Genomic DNA, 16985 nt, shown 5'->3' on the forward strand with positions numbered 1-16985 from the left:
ACATCACCAAAAAAACGTCAAATAGAAAGTAGATCATATCGAGCTAAATTATGGGCTAAAAAGCAAAGGTTTGTGTATTCATATTTATTTATTTTACGATTAGCTACAAAAAGTATATGGAATAAGTTAACATATTGTTATTTATTTACTGTAGGGAATCTAATATGGCCATAAATAATATTGACAACTTAGTGTCTCTTGACGTAGAAGAAGAAACAGCTGCTACTCTAGAATTTCATAAAAGTGTACGAAAATTTTCAATTGTGGCAGTTGTTCAAGTGAACTTATCAAATAATGGAACTGACAGATCCTTATGTTCAAAAAATAAAGAGGAGCATAGTCTTGCAGATATTCTTAGTGAAGATCCATCGGATAAGATTATAATTAGATTACCATCTTTAAATCACATGATTAAATATAATTTTTAAGTTAGTGGCAACTCTAAATCAGATCAAAATATTACACAATTTCTTAGCCTATATTCATACGATTGGAAATAAATAGCAATAAGACGATGATATAAATCTAATAATATTATATATCTTAGAATGTATTTGTGGTATCTTTTTTATCTTTTTTGGCAACGTAAATGATTAGTCCACTATTTAAAATTTCTTCACCCTCACGCATGGGTCTCGCAAAGCCTTCTGTTAATTTTACTACATCTATTATGGATAACATTTCAAAAATAAATTTAAAAAGACATTTAACTTTATATAAGATAATCTACGGAGCTTTAGTTTGTCTGCTTTACGCTAGTTCCACATTTCGTCACTAGGAGCGCTCGGGAAATCTTTGCGTCGTCAATTGAAATGCTAAAGAGTGAGGTTATTTATTAGTTTATTTCTGAAAACTAATCTAATAGAACTAAGTAGAATTAGAAGTAAATGTGATTGTTATTGAACGATAGTGCAGTCGTTATTGTCTAAATGTAATCATAGAAAAAAATAAGACGAGATTTGCTCTCTGTGATGCTCTATATTGTTTTACAACACAAACTACAGTATTTAGCAATTTGTTATAGGTACATACAAAATATATTCCTTGCAATAAACGAATACAAAGTATCGAAGACTGATGAATTCAAATTTAAGATATTAACAGTCAAATAATTATTCTGTAGTTCAAGCATCGTTGAAAGTAATTTTTTTTTGTCTACTGAATGTATAATTTTTTTGATTAATTATTAATTATAATAAATTAATGTTACATTAACAATTATCTTAATAATCTATTCATATGTATCATATGTAGGTAGCTTTAAATAAATATGTATTGACATTAAATTAATTTACATTAATCTAAAACTTTGATAATATGATTAGATGGGGAAGAAAAGAAATATTCAACCTCCGCCAATAACGCCAGGACGGATAAAAGTAGAAATAAAAAATGAAATAGGTAATATATAAATATATAGGTAATATATAAAACAGAGCAAATTATTGCAAATTGTGTTGATATATTAAATATTATAAAACTGATTATGTTTATATAGGAGATAGTGATGTTCTTGTAGCAAGGGATCGTTTAAAAGGCGCTCTTCGAGAGTTATTACATCATAGTGATACTGGTTCATCAGCAGAGTCAGATGACAGTCCTATTTCGGATTATAAACATCCCATGAAAAAAATGTAAATCTCAAAATCCTTTTCTAATTATATAGACAACATTATTGTGGAGATAAACTAATTTTTCAGTAATTGTAACATTTAGGACAAAATCCGTGAATGTTCCACGGAGAGTCAGACGTCGTCGGCCAATACAGACTGACACTGTGTTTCATCATACATATGTGATGAAATTATTTGATCGCAGTGTCGATTTAGCTCAATTTCAAGAAGACACACCCCTGTATCCAATATGTCGTGCTTGGATGGCCAATCAACCGAGAAATCCTCATTTGGCCCCTAAGTGAGTAAAATTATATAGATACTATTTATTTACTGATATAATATTTTATTATATTAAATCTTAAGTGATTCTCTTATTTTATCATATTTTAGAATTTTTCATGTATATGATAATTAATAATATTATTATATTTCTTAATTATACTGCAATATTTTTGCATTTCTTATAATTTAAAAATTTATATATAATAAGAAGCAAAAGACAATATTTCAATGATTAAATTAAACCATTATCGAAATACTTTCTCAATTTTTTTTTCTCTTTATACAATTTTATACTTTTTTGCAAAACTAAAATAAATACATTAATTTGTGATCAGAGTGCGTAGTCCAAGTCCAGAAATAATTAACGAAGTTAACACGGAAAATAATTTAATTGGTACTGATGGTGAGCTAAATGATGTCCATTATTTGCCACCTCCTTTGCCTCGTGAAGAAGCCATACCAAGAAATCGCATTCCATCCCCTATACTTGAAGAGAAAGATGATTTGAATTTAGATTATGTGAGTCAATAATTTCGACAAATGTATAATATTTGAATTTATATTAATAATTCAGTTATAGACAAGTTACTCGTGACTATGTAAAAGTAATTGATTTATAGTCGACAGGTCTCGAATTTGATCCCAATTCTCATCCCATGTATACCTTAGCTCATATAAAAAGTTGATCAAAGAATTATTAAAATAATTCATGGCTACTCTGTTAAAGTATTAAAAATAAGAAAGAAGTATACTAATACATTTTTTGTGTTAACAATTGTATTATAACACATACAAATTGTACATAACGTAATTACAGGAAGGACAAATTCTCAAAACACGAGAGCAATTAATGAAAGATCATATTGAACGATGGAATGCTATACGCAAAAAATGGCATCAGCAAGCGCATAAAAATGAACAACGTTATTTACAAAGTGCTACTATACTTGGCACCATTTTTACAAAGTTTGTATAAAAGAATGTTGATTGATATAGTTTTCCTTTGATTAATTGTAATACTTATGATTTTAATTATCTTTCAGAGCACAATCGGAATTTGAATAGCAGAAATATGGCAGTCTAATGACTGCCGGTTTTTCCGCCGCTAATTCTGCTAATTTTTATTATGTCATCAAGGAATAATTTCTTATTTGCTATTTTTCTACACATCTTCATTTGATGAGTGCATGCATATATGCAAAAGTGATTATACTTATACATGCTTATATGAATGCAGTTTTTTTATTTATAAAGTCCAGAAGCAAAATGTAATCATGTTTTAATAATATTCCGATAATAAATTATATAACCTTAATACAAAAGGAAATCGCGACACCCTTGTAACTATTTTTTTTTTAATAAAAATAATGGATATAGTAATCAATTTCTTCTTTTAAGTGCATAAATAATATTTCATATTTTTACACATTAAACCTTTTATATATATATAATTCGCTAATAAGATATCAACAAAATAACATACAAAAATAAATTACTTATCTAAACTAATAAATAATATACTGTCAATCTTTGCACTAATCTTACATCCTCAGTTTATTTTTTATGAAAAGCTTTGGAAAGAGGGCTGAATATTTATAAATGCTTCCTGTATATTCCTAATATTTCATTACATGCCATTGCATTAAAATATTGTATAGAATTATGTTATTGTAGATATGAAAAGGGATCATTGTAAAAATGTTTGATTTGATTAAGATAATAATTATCTTTCTTCATCTTAATTGCAATCATTAATATGCACTTATAAATTTATAGAAGTAAAATTTTAAATCAAGGAGAAAGGATTAAACGAATAATTTTTGAAGGCTTGAGAATTACATGCTATTTATTCTAGATACTAACAGTCATAACTTATATTATTTACTTTCAGTTAATAGGATTTACACAAACACTATTTGATTGTTTGTCGACTGTATCTTTTTCAAAAAGCTGTAATTTTCAAGACTTCGTTACATGCTTGCTGAGATGTCTATAGTATTGTAGGATTTTGTCTCATATAAAATGTAGCTAAGAAATAAATAACATAATTTAAATTATTCATTCGCTTAACTACTACTATACTATTTCCACCTTTTGACTTGATTAACTATATACTTCAATAACAAGTGTTCATCATAAGCAACATTATTACTTCGTAATGCACTTTGCAATCTATGAAATGTAGGAAATGATTTTTTGTACAGTCCCGTTTCTTGACAAGACTGAAAGTTTTCACTTTTCTGGAAGTATACTGTAGCAAATTTGTTTTTATCACTATTATACACTTTGGAAGTTTACTTGTCCGTCAAAGATAGCTCCAGCACATGACGAAACGTTTCTTCTTCTAGCAATCGTTGTTGCTCTTCTTCTATTTGTTGTTGCTCGGAAAGCTTTAATGCTAATCTTAATTGTTCTGCAGTGTCTTCGAGAGAATCGCTATCTTCATTTTCATTTATACCCGCTGAATTTGCAGTACCTTCTGTAGAGCCAGCCGTTTCTTGATACAGCACTAAACTAGCCTGAATTGCCCTGTTCAAAAAAAATTATTTTTAGCGATATGAAACATATTTCATAAATTTATATTGACATTTATTTTGTTAATACTTTCTACGGATTTTTTAAATTCTTTGTAATTTAAATATTAAGTGTTTATATTAATTTAAATATGAATAATTTCTGTTGCATGAATAAAATTTACCCGAAGTTGATATTTGCAATAAAATTACCCACCTGCCTGAACATGAATTGTAGCACAAAAACATGCAAAATTAATAATAAAATTAACTGAAAACAGAACATCGATAACATTCTCTTTAGTATGTGTTTATTGCATACCTCTGAAGCTGCCTTTCTTCTTCAGTGGTCATGTTAGGTGTAGTTGGTCTAGATGGCTTCTGCGCTCTTAATGCTTCCCATATATCAACCTACATAAAATAATATTTTTCGTGTAAAACAGGAAGAACATACGATATTTGTCTAATTATAAAACAAAATATAAAGAAAAACAATACCTCGTCGCGTTCACTGCCAGCTTCTAAAAGACTTTGTTGAATAGCAAACTGTAGTAAATCGTCCTCTTCTTCAATACTAAATTGTGTTCTAACTTCCGCACCTATATTCAACCAATGTGAATTAAATACATTATATGTATTAAGTGTAGAATATATGCATATATATATATATAAAACGAAGTTTTACCTAATTTGGCATATCCACTAGGTGTTTCGAAACAAATATCATCAACTAAACATGTTACACGATTAGTTTCTTGTAAATTACCTACATGTGGCACTTCTTGATCTAAGCCAAATATATTTCCAAATGTTATTCTCGCATTGAGAATGTGGAACAATGGAATTTCTATAGAAAAGAATTGATTATTTTAAATATTTTATGTGCAATATGTATATATATTCAATATATATTGCAGCTATACATATATATATATATACCATATTATAATTAACATCTTACCAATTTTAACAGGAAAACCAGCTGGAAGTTGCATTTGAATAAAATCTTTTAATTTTGCGAAATGTGAACTAGATATAGCCATCAAATCTACAATTGGCATGATTTGTTCTTGAAGACTTAATGGATAATCTTCACTTAACCATAAAGTTGCCTGAATATAAAGAAATTGCTTTAATTAGTATACAATATAATATATGTGTATATAAATATAGTTTTCAATGTATATATAAAATACCTTAAATTTTTGTATTTTTGTATTAACTTCTTTTGGTCTACCTATGTCTCTTCCATTTAAATCTATAGCTGGGTCAAAATATTCCTCAGCAGTTAACACTGGTAGCAACAGTGCTACAACTCTCCTGCTGCTGTTCTGCAATACCAAGAAATGATTGTAAAGGTGTTCTTGGTGCTCGAGCCCTTGCTTTATCTGCTTCAGACAAGTGCTCTAATCGAGTTTTAGTTATTAATTCTACATTGCTTGCGCTAAACACTTTACACTCATGACCATTTATTATTTCACTTTTGTCAGAACGCCATCCCCACAGACCTGCTTTATTGCTAATTCAACATAAATAATATTGTTAAAATAGATACGAACAAATATATATATATGTATATATATATGTATATAACATTATTAAGTATTGTAATAATAGATAGTTACCGTTCAAAACTAATTTTATCTGTATCTATATAAGTTGTAACTATAGGATTAGTAAGTCGAGCTATCACACCTTCTTCAGATGGTTCCAATAATTGTATATTATCACCTCCTATAAGTTTCATATGTTCAACATAAACTTTTCTTGTTTCGTGATCTACTTCCATCATCGTTGCCCCATCATCTACAAAAAAATGTTATAAATTTTATAAAGTATTTTATTATATTGATTTCAATAAAAAAAACGATATAACTGTCTTATCATATTATCATATCACACATTATCTAAACATATGTATATGTGTATGTGTGATATAAAAATGTTTTGTCTTACATTATTTTTAATCGTCAATTTATTCAATTATATTTATAAAAATCAACGGGAACAAAAAGAGAAAAAACGAAAAAAAAAAGAAAAATAAGAGAAATTAGAATATAATAAGAAACATATAGTGTTAATATTAAAAAGTCTCCTGTACTTATGCATATAAAAAATCTTTTTATAAAATTTTTAACAATGCAATGCGCGAATTAAATGTTAGGATTGTATCACCTGTGTAACCATCCAAATTGAACACACAGCTACGTTCATCTAATTGCCGTAGGTGGAATTGAGCTTGTATTAACATACGGAATTTAATAATAAACAAATAATTGACATTCCCAAAACATAATAATCAATCACAATTTAAAAAAAAATGAAATTGTACGATACTCATGCACGAATATTAATAAGATTAGTATATATTTATTAAAGATATCTGTGCTTACTTTGTCCTTTAAAGACATAGCTTCGATTACCACGTTGCCAATTTGCATGATCAAAGCCTAATAAAGTAGTATCAATTCTCACATTACTACCTTGTTTATAAACTTTATATGTATCACTTGGGCACATCCGAGATACAAGAGGAACTAGTCAACAGAAACAATGACAGTTAACCATATATGTTATTAAAAGTGAATTAAATAAGTGTATAAATTGCAATTAGGTCCAAGTTATAAATTAAACTGTAAATCTTGAAGATTATAAGTAAAAGCAGATATTATTAAATTCTCTGTTTCTTACCCCAACTTGTAAACTCCCATTTCATTTCTACATAAAAATCAGGCGCCTGAAAAGGATTTCTATTACTAAGACCATCAGATTAACAATCAAGAATATGGGAAAGTCAATTAGCTTTCACATAATGACAGTCCACACAAGAAATACTAGGATTAATATTAATTTATAGAACTTGCAGAAAAAAATTCCTCTTTCAATAAAAGAGATTATATATTTTGTGTATATGTATTGAATTATCACGTATTAGTTATTATATAAAACTGACCTGTTTAAGTTTATGAAGTAGTTCTGGTATACCAGCCACTCGATTACAATATCTCTGATAATCTCTTCTAGCAAGTACCAATTGCAGCAATTCAGGATTTCCTGTACCAACTGCTTCTTGAACCACTATATCAAAATAAATTAAACTGATTATAATAAAAATAAATAAAATTGTCGAAAGTGTAAACGTTCAAAAGAATTACACAGACAGATAAAATACAAAGGCCAAATAAATTACCAGTCCATCCTTGAGTGTTCTCTGTATTGACATTAGCTTCATGCTGTAACAATACTACAGCAGAATCTATATGACCCAAGGTTACTGCTAACATTAGTGGTGTTCTTCCTCGATTGTCATGTTTTTCTATGTCATGCTAGAAAATATTTAAATATTATAATTTATATTAACTAAGATAATTGTAGCAATATTGTATTTTTTTCTCTTTCAGCATATATTTACTTTGCATTTATCATATAATTCAAATGATATATTATTTAAAATGTAGGTACTCTTCATATTATAAAATATATCAGATTGATTCTGTTTCAATAGTATATTAGGAGTCGTAAGTCATATCTAAGGTTTCTCTCTTTTTTATGAAAGGCTTCAGATATTTTTAACTTGCATTACTACTAGCTTGAGTCAATTGTGCGATCATAAATTTAAAAGAATATATAATTACAAATATATATATGATTTTATAAATATAAATATAACATACAATGAATGAATCATACAAATTATTTTGTTACATTATTAAATTATAATTGATAATGCTATCTATACGCTGCTTATTGTAAATTTAAAACTTTAATGTATTTTATGCAATTAATTTCAATTCAAAGCAAAAATAACTTAAAAATTAATAAAAGAGATTCTCGTTTTTTTTAAAAACTGACAATATATTTTTATTATTTTCACTCCTATAACTATTTTTTTTTAAACAGAGATACTATTATTAATAAAAGGAAAATATTACTTCTTTTATAATATGAAACAACACATTCTCAGTCTTTCGTTTTCTTTTTCCAACATTTTTATATGGATTTTTTAAAATAAAAATGTTGCATATATTTGTACTCATGTCCTCATGAATTATGAATATAGATGCTGTAATAAAAATGACTTTTAATCTTTTACTTTAAACATTTCTTTTCTCGTGTCTGTATGAATAATTCGTGTTATATAATTTATTATCTCTATATGCATATTGATCATAAAATGTACGAGACTAGCTGTCTTGAGAAAATTTCGTAGAGTCAGGTAAAAAAATGCTTAATAATTATTATATCACAACAAAAGCAGATAGAGAGTATGAAGAAAAGGATGCACTGAAAATACTTTGAAATGACAAATGCGTCATTCAAACTGTCAGCAGACGAATGCACGTATACAATATCGCGCTATTTATCCGCATCGAACAATTACGCAATTATTGTTCATTGTAGAATGTCAATTACGTGAAGAAGGTTCGTTATCGTGATAACGATTGATAACAGAGCTGTTGATACATAGCACCTGGAGGACAAAGTCGTAGAGCCGTAAAAGCAAATAAAACGCACAATTATCGTTAATCACGTGTACCGTTGCGTTGATGTACGGAATCTAATTAATATCAAATGAGAAATAAGCTTGTTAAACAGCAGGTATGCACAAACCTGATTTGTGGACAATTCCTTGTCGAGTTCTACATAGCTGTTATGCCAGACGAGCCAGTGCAGTGGATAATTCTTTCGTATAATATCTATATTCACCATCTCTACGAGGTTTAATTGACATTAACATATAACAAGTTTATCGTAACGAATACCACGAATCAAACGCACGACACGAAACTTTGACAGCGCGATACATGACATTAGATTGCACTATATGAAAGGAACGTTCATCGAATATGCAACGCGACAGAATGAAAACTGCCTATCATGCGTACGCATCATCCTCAAGAAACGACACCAATACTTGTTTTCTTATTGGTGCCGCCATTTTGGGGCCAATCCAAATATCAGTAGCGACCATTTTTAATCAGTGCCGGCAATATTAAGAAAATAAATAAAAAATCTCTATACATATAAAATTCAAATCTTTTGTATTATATATTTATTTCTTATATTGTACCTATTATATATTTTTAAATACGTAATATTAAAATACATGTATTAAAGTAGATATGTATCTTTTAGAGGCATATTAGAAAAAAAATACACGTATAACAATTTATGAAATTAATATAATTGTAAATGTTTTATTATTATTAATTATTTGTAAAAATTATTCGATGGTAAATACTAAAATAATTTAATTATTTTTCGTGAAAATTTGAGCCATTTTTCGAGTTATTCATATCGTTCATTTAATGATCTGCTTAGAAAAAGTCTGCTTAGCAGGTTTGAAATAATACAATATCGATTTTTAATTACAAGCAGGGTTGAGAAAAGATGTTGATTTTTAATTGTAAGTAGGATTGAAATATTTAAAACTGCTCAAATAGGAAATTAAAATAATAAGCCGAATGTACAGAAGAATTGTAATATATATTCTATATATGTACGTTTTATTTATACATAACCATATCGATTCAGTTTTATGTGTGTGTGTGTGTGTGTGTGTGTGTGTATATATATATAATATATGTATATAATAATTAGTAAAATATAATAATTCAATAAAATATTAATCATGCGTCTGGTATATTATTATTATCTCTCTTCATCATCGTCATTACGTCTTGCGTCATCGTCATTGTCGTCATCGTCGTCAACAATTAACTACTACCGTCCACTATGCTCTAGCTTGATATTTTCAGTTTTAATATGCATATTTTTATAGCAATAATAATTTCAAAAGGCTTATATGGTAATTCGATTAGCGCTCTAATAAATAGTTTGTGATTTCTTATTTGTCATTAAAATATCTGTTTGCTTAATTGTTCGCAGTTTTAAATAAAATACCAAATAAATAAAATAATGACGAAATAAAATTTACAACATAAAATATTTGAGTCAAGATTTTTGTTGATTGTGCAATTAATAAGAATAAAACTATAATAAAAAAAATTTTGACCTTAAATTATATATGCATACATATCTCTCTTTCGCTCACTCTTTCTTTCTCTCAACCGGCAAAATAAATTTCAAGGCAAAAGTCAATTTGAAAAAGAGAATCTATAATTTTTAATATTTTTAATATAATATATTCTCTTTCATATTTCTGAATCATATTATTATGTTCTAAACCCAGATAGCAAAGCGTGTCTCAGCAAAATCTCGCAAATCTGTGATTGCTTATGATGCTGACAACTTGCCGTAGATTTGTTTTCAATGATTTCAAATATACCGACATTGTAGCAACATGCAGACAACAGTTTAACAGCAAGATAGCTACATCAATGTTATCTTGCGTTGTCGGCAATATGACAGCATTGTATAATGCTGCATATTATTATGGCAACGTGATGGCAATAGTATGAATTTTGATTGACGATTTTAAAGTTGTCGGCAAATTGCTGGCAAGTTGCTACTCAATATTATCATATCGAGAAGGCATCAAGTTATCAACAAATGAGGACTCAGTTGCTGCATACATTCTGGTAGCAACACATACTTAGCAACGCATACTTAGCAAGCAATATGCCAGCAACAAGACAAACACGTTGCTATCTGGGAACATATTTCTCTTATAACGCACGGCATTCTTGGACATTCAATTCATCTCGTCCTTTCATTATAATCTTTTCTTTTCATTTTATAATAATTTATCGCGACATTTCTTGCGAAAAGCGAGACGTCAAAGCAGCCGTTAATCCTCTGTCCAGTAAATATTTCTTAAAGAGATTAGAAATTATAGGCATTATTGTTTATAGACAACCGCAGAAGCAAGATATATGCATGATGACATTACATCTTGTAACTTCAATCTAGATGTATTACATGTTTTTTTAATGTGGCTGGTTTTTTTTCTAAATTCTTTTATAAACAACACAAAAGTTTAAAAGGTGTCGTAAAGATGCCTAAAAAGCTATTGACATTTTTACCGTATAAACTTTTGTATTGTTTCGACTGACATATATAGAAGATGTGTAAGGCAGTACTTGCATAAAGAATAAGCTTTTGCGTGAATCACATGCGCTGATGTTACATATATTGAAACTTAACGGAAACGCTCGTGTGTGAAAAACTAAAAATATTATATTTATGATACATATTAAAGAAATATTATAACGTTGATGACAACAGTGAGCTTTTTTGTCAACAATGAGCAAAACCGTGACATGTAAATAATGTTTTTATTCAAAGTGACATCGATGCTTATAATCGGCATAACGTCAACGATACAAGAAAAAAGAAATTTTTAATGCACATTACGTCACTTTATCATACGCATCGTTAACCCTCTCATGCATTTGGTCCTAACATTAACAGACAAATCCACTTCATATGACAATTAAAAACGACATGTTATATATTGCTCTTATATATTGCTCTTTTAAATGACGCGTTAATAAATGACCTCATTTGAGATCTTTTCAAGCCTTCGAAACAACGGAAGCTACAAAATTGGAAGCAGAGAATTTACTGCTTATTCATTTCTACAAAATTCTGAACTGCAACTATATGAAAAAATGTATTCTGCAGCACACTTTTCCATCAGTTATTCGCGCTGTTCGACAAAGTAAGTTTCTTTATTCTGTATAAATATAGAATATTTGGCATGTACGAGTACAAAATTAGCTAGTGTTTACATCTTTTAAAAAAGGTTCTTGAATTGTCGTTATATATATATTGACCTCAAATAGGGAGATTATCTTATATTTTCATAATCGCAATAACGATCTCTGAAAATTAAAAAAGATGAGTATTTAAGATAGTATAAGACGATAGTATCATATTCTCCTTTAAATGCTGAAAAACCGCATATGTGGGGCACAGGTGGATCGAATCCGCGGATTTATAGATCACTATAGTCGATCATCCAAAGCGTGGAGCTACACGTGCCATCACATATTTAAGGTAGATATATTTAAGATATTGCAACGAATATAATATATTTGCGATATTATCGCAAATATTTATTGATGAATTCTTCTTTTTTCGTTAAGGAGAATCATTGGTGCATGAGAAAGTTCAACGATTCGACGATTCGCGATACGTTAAGGACTTTGTGTCCCAATAATTTTGGCGTTTCATCCTGCGTGAGTTGCATGGAAATCATGATAATTCTATATTTACGTAAAAAGTGTGACACGGGATGTACGGGAACAGGAATATCGGTTGCAAAAATAGCAAGAAAAATCGGTTTCGCGTCAGTTTCATTTTTTCCATAGCGGTAAAACTCACCACTGCGGCGATGCGGGAAACGGTCGATTCAAATACTCGTGCTGACCTTCGCATAGATTTTATTACGAAAAGTTGCGATAATGATTCTTAGCATAGACAGAGGGACAATTCTCCGGAAAAATACAAAGTATTCTTTTATTTTCTTTGTCGAGTTCCAACGAAACTATAATCGTCCAGAATATCGCCCGCCTCTGAGACGCGCAGACGAAAGTTGTCCTATTTATGTATGTGTTCATTAAAATCTTAGACGTTCGTCGCCGAAAGTTGCACAAGACTCAGCGATCGTGTTAATCGTTGACAAATAAAGAGTGAGCAAATTTTAACGTTCATCGGCGGCAAATATTCTATTGTCACATGCGAGTATGCGTAGTGGAGGCGATCGTAAGTGCTACCAGCGACGTAACTTATAACCTTTACAAAAGATAACAATTGCTCTGAGGAAAATTGACACGAGATTCACACCGCAAGATAAGACTCCACAAAAAATTCTATGATGACTAAAGAAATTTTTTTTAAGTCGTCTTTTCTATTCCTTATCGTTCTGAATATATAAATGCATTGTTTTTTATTTTTCGTTATCAAATCATTTTATTTGGAAGATCATCAATCTTTATTGTTTCGAAATTGATGTTGTAAATTTGTTAAGGAAAGAGACCGGAAGTTCAATTACGCGGCACAAATCTCAGCAAATTTCTCGTGATTATGATCCTAAAAATTAATGATTATTAATTAATTAATAACCATTAATCCGCGCATGTACCGCGCGTGTATTGCGCAAAGTGTATAAGCACTCGATGCGTGTACGGCGAAAAAAATATCAAATCTGGGGTTTCTAAGGAGCTTGCGCGACCACTTTACGCCGCAACACACTACTTTGCGTTTATATACACGGATATCACGCTTTTAGCTGTGTACATACGTTCACTATTTTCAGTAACGGCGGTGCAATTATGCGATTCCCCGGCCTACGGCCGGCTACGGTGATAAGCTACGCTATCGGCTTAATCTTAAACGCACCGGAGAATGCGAGTTTTCCGCAGAAGGCAATTTACAGCGTTACAATCTTTTCCTTTTCTACTTTTATTCTCCTATACGGTATTCGGTTAACATGCTGAGACGCTACTAAGTTCTTAAACGAAGCGACGGCATTTAGCCGTCGCGAGACAGACGTTAGCTTGCAAGGGACAGGCATTTTGGAACGATTCTCCTTAAAAATCCGCTCGATGCGGATCCATCTCTTTCGACGATATACGACGAACACGATTTTATCCTTCGTACCGAGTCACCACGTGCACGCAATTCGCACGCAATTCGTAATTATCGCTATCATATCGCGGCGTCGACCGTCGCTCGAGTTACTTCGTTGATTGACGCGCCGTGATTGCCGTGCGTGAGCGACTCGCAAACGGACACGCTCAACAGGGACAGGAAACTTCGACGAACGGATAAAATACAAAGATTCGGCAGTACAGTGATCTTCGTGAACAGGCATCGCCGTTATAAAAGCACAGTCGCGATGTGTTCACGTCCCCGAGGAGCGACGCCTCGGGACGCGTTTGATTCGACAGCGAGACCAAATATCCGCAAGATATGCATTTAACGTGGCGAATGATCTCGGCTGCACCCGCGTCCTCTTGTAAATTGTATAGAAATTGTCTACGAAAGAGCTTTGCAATCTTTAAACCGTGATTCACACGGCGATCGCCGTTAGACTATGCGTACCAGGGATAGATCCTGGCAGACGGCCCATATAGATTATATAGAATGACCAGACAATAGAGTTAACGCTTGGCTGATCTATGGTGGTTAATCATTGGCCAAGACTCTGTCATTCAATACTGAGCTATTACTGGACAAATAATCGGACGATTATATTTACTTCTACAATAATACAGCATACGATAATAGATCAACATTATAGCCAAGTATTACATGATAGTGGGCCACGTCTAGCGAATTATATACTGATAATTGTGATAAAAATATTTATAAGTACAAACACTTTTCTTTAAAAAAATATTTCAACATTTAAATTTAGCTCTTTCATATAAAAATAATCGGTGTAATTATTTCTAATTTTATAGAAATTTCATAGTATATAAAACTTTTATTTGTTTATTTTTAGACTATTATTGTTTGCTACTCGTGGACCATTATCATTTGCCATTCTTGGGTCCGAGTTATCATCCAACGTTGGGTCAGTATTGATTGCAATATTTAAACTTAGTAACCAGTAATTCTTCCGGTCGTAAAATTCTATATGAGCAGTCTCGCCCGGAATTATCAAGCTATCGCAGTCCAGTTGCGTCTGAAATATTTTGCTCGCGTAAAACGGGTGTTCGAGTCGGCTATACGCTATGTACAATACCTAGTGTAAAGATTTACGCGACGAGAGAATGAAGCTGCGATTATGTCTCATTATATCCCGCGAGCACCCGAGGTATTCGACGTGAACTACCTTTTGGTGATATCTGCATCGACGAATGCAAATTGCGTCGTACGTGCTTTGAGCAAGAGCACTACTGCAAGATTTCGCAGCGCATATTCAAAGAAAGGACAGAAACGTGGTTACTACAAAAATGCGCTGATGTATCACCTGGAAATCATTCGCACTATCAAGGATCTCCAGTGACTAGTCGAGTAATGGAAAACTTAACGGATCCGCGATTTAACTTTTCGAGATCTTATAACACGTCAGGACGAAAGTTAACACGGAAAGAACAATTTTGCTAAAATATATAAAAATTAAACCCGATATAAATCTAAAAATATTACGTTGGACCACCAAAACGTAGGACGTTCATGACGACAATGCTCTGCAAAAAGTTTTAACATTCTAGCAATCAGCTCGAGCGTCCAATACAATTACTCATGTTAGACGATCCAATATAATTATTCTAGCCAGGTCTACGTCTGGTTTAATTTTTATATACTTCAGCAAAACAACTCTTTCCATAAAGATACACAATATAGATAGATTAGCAATCGTGCAGAACAGAATCGTCGTCACATTTCCTTTCTTTTTTTTACGCGTCTTCTTTCTTGTTTCTCCAAATATCTGAGTTTTCACAACAGTTTTTATCGTTATATTCCCGCAAAACGGTAAGATAAACGTACATACAGGTCGTAAAGAAATAAAAGAGGTTGGTACGACACATGTATAAATCGCGCGCATAGTTAATTAACAATTTTCAGATGATGTATCTTTTTCTATACGTTCTCTACAAGAAAGAGAAAAGATATATACGGATGAGATGAATCAATAACTTGATAATATACGGTTTTGTTAGATACCTTTATTACGATGTGTCTTAACGATAAAATTTATACACTCAAACGTAATTAACGTGTTTCATCGTAATTTCTCAGTCATTTACGTTAGAATAATCGAGTGTCAAATAATGCGACATAACCACAGCGTTATAATTATACGCATTATCGATAAATAGAAGCTTCTTTGTGTGTTATGTTTGTGTGTATATGTGTATGCAGCGATTATACGGATATAAGAATGATAGAGTCGCTGGTTGCACGTCTTGCGAGATTGTTTCCGATTTCATGGTCTGCTCGATGTTTCTAGATCACTTCGAACGCGCGATCCGTCCTGAAAGTACCCTCTTAACGCGGGGCGATATATTAACGGTTTACCTAACGTAATATTAATAAAGATTTCGCGCTTTAACAATTACTTAACGTACTATGAGTAACGCTAATCATTGTGTTAAGGGTTAAGATGAAGATGACGACGACAATGACGGTAGTAATAATTATTAATAATAATAATTAATAAAAATTAATAATAATAATAATAATCATATAATATATAATATATAATATAATATAATATTAATAATAATATGTCTTCGCGCTGTACGGCCGGCCGAGCGCAAATAGTCTAATTTCAAACTCCGTTGGGCTACATACGATCTCTCGAAAAACCATCTTTCTTTATGAACGCCACCCCGAATCGCGTACAGCAGATTCTATCGTACGCGTCACTAACAATTTTCTTCACGATACAATCTGGAGTACGGCAACGCTGCTGTTCGGCAATGGGGCTCGGCCGTACATACCGTGTGAAAAAAAAAAATTACACTTCATTAAATCGATATGAGATCCGTTTTGGTATGATAATCCCGGCCATTAGCTTTCTAACCCGCAACACAATCTTTCTTTCGGTATCTCGGCGAACGTGCTGGACAGAGCTCCGTATCGGTAAATCAACCCTCCTCCTTTCACCGATGCGAAGCGATCGTTGTGTCTGACAGGATCACTCTCCCCCCCC

At 31.3% G+C, this 16985-nt stretch overlaps 2 protein-coding genes across 3 annotated transcripts; one reads left to right on the forward strand and one right to left on the reverse strand.

The window, feature by feature from the left end:
• The first annotated feature begins 859 nt into the window (after positions 1-859).
• On the forward strand, positions 860-3207 carry mip40 (Myb-interacting protein 40). 2 transcript variants are annotated; one of them, XM_018462398.1, is made up of 7 exons: positions 860-1024; positions 1326-1401; positions 1499-1634; positions 1717-1914; positions 2234-2417; positions 2716-2864; positions 2942-3207. In XM_018462398.1, exons 2-7 carry the CDS (start codon positions 1326-1328, stop codon positions 2961-2963), a joined length of 765 nt encoding a protein of 254 aa, XP_018317900.1. In that variant the 5' UTR covers positions 860-1024; the 3' UTR covers positions 2964-3207. The 2 variants fall into 2 exon arrangements, with proteins under 2 accessions (XP_018317900.1, XP_018317901.1); XM_018462399.1 differs by lacking the exon at positions 860-1024 and adding an exon at positions 1132-1140.
• A 524-nt stretch (positions 3208-3731) lies between these two features.
• On the reverse strand, positions 3732-9278 carry LOC108731859 (ankyrin repeat domain-containing protein 13D). The gene is given in 13 exon segments (XM_018462388.1): positions 3732-4427; positions 4734-4822; positions 4910-5010; positions 5097-5258; positions 5373-5523; positions 5608-5704; positions 5706-5930; positions 6037-6217; positions 6805-6948; positions 7103-7148; positions 7365-7489; positions 7602-7737; positions 9023-9278. Coding segments are annotated over 13 exon segments (1791 nt in total). The 5' UTR covers positions 9122-9278; the 3' UTR covers positions 3732-4192.
• Between the last annotated feature and the right edge of the window lie 7707 nt (positions 9279-16985).

Source organism: Mycetomoellerius zeteki, unplaced genomic scaffold (assembly GCF_001594055.1).
Source record: "Mycetomoellerius zeteki isolate Tzet28-1 unplaced genomic scaffold, Tzet1.0 scaffold140, whole genome shotgun sequence".
Lineage (NCBI taxonomy): Eukaryota > Metazoa > Arthropoda > Insecta > Hymenoptera > Formicidae > Mycetomoellerius > Mycetomoellerius zeteki.

Coding starts and splice junctions, on each gene's coding strand:
- mip40 (XM_018462398.1), top strand. CDS start 1,326: ATGGGGAAGAAAAGAAATATTCAACCTCCGCCAATAACGCCAGGACGG. Junction 2,418..2,715: donor ATGATTTGAATTTAGATTAT/GTGAGTCAATAA, acceptor ACGTAATTACAG/GAAGGACAAATTCTCAAAAC. Junction 2,865..2,941: donor CTTGGCACCATTTTTACAAA/GTTTGTATAAAA, acceptor ATTATCTTTCAG/AGCACAATCGGAATTTGAAT.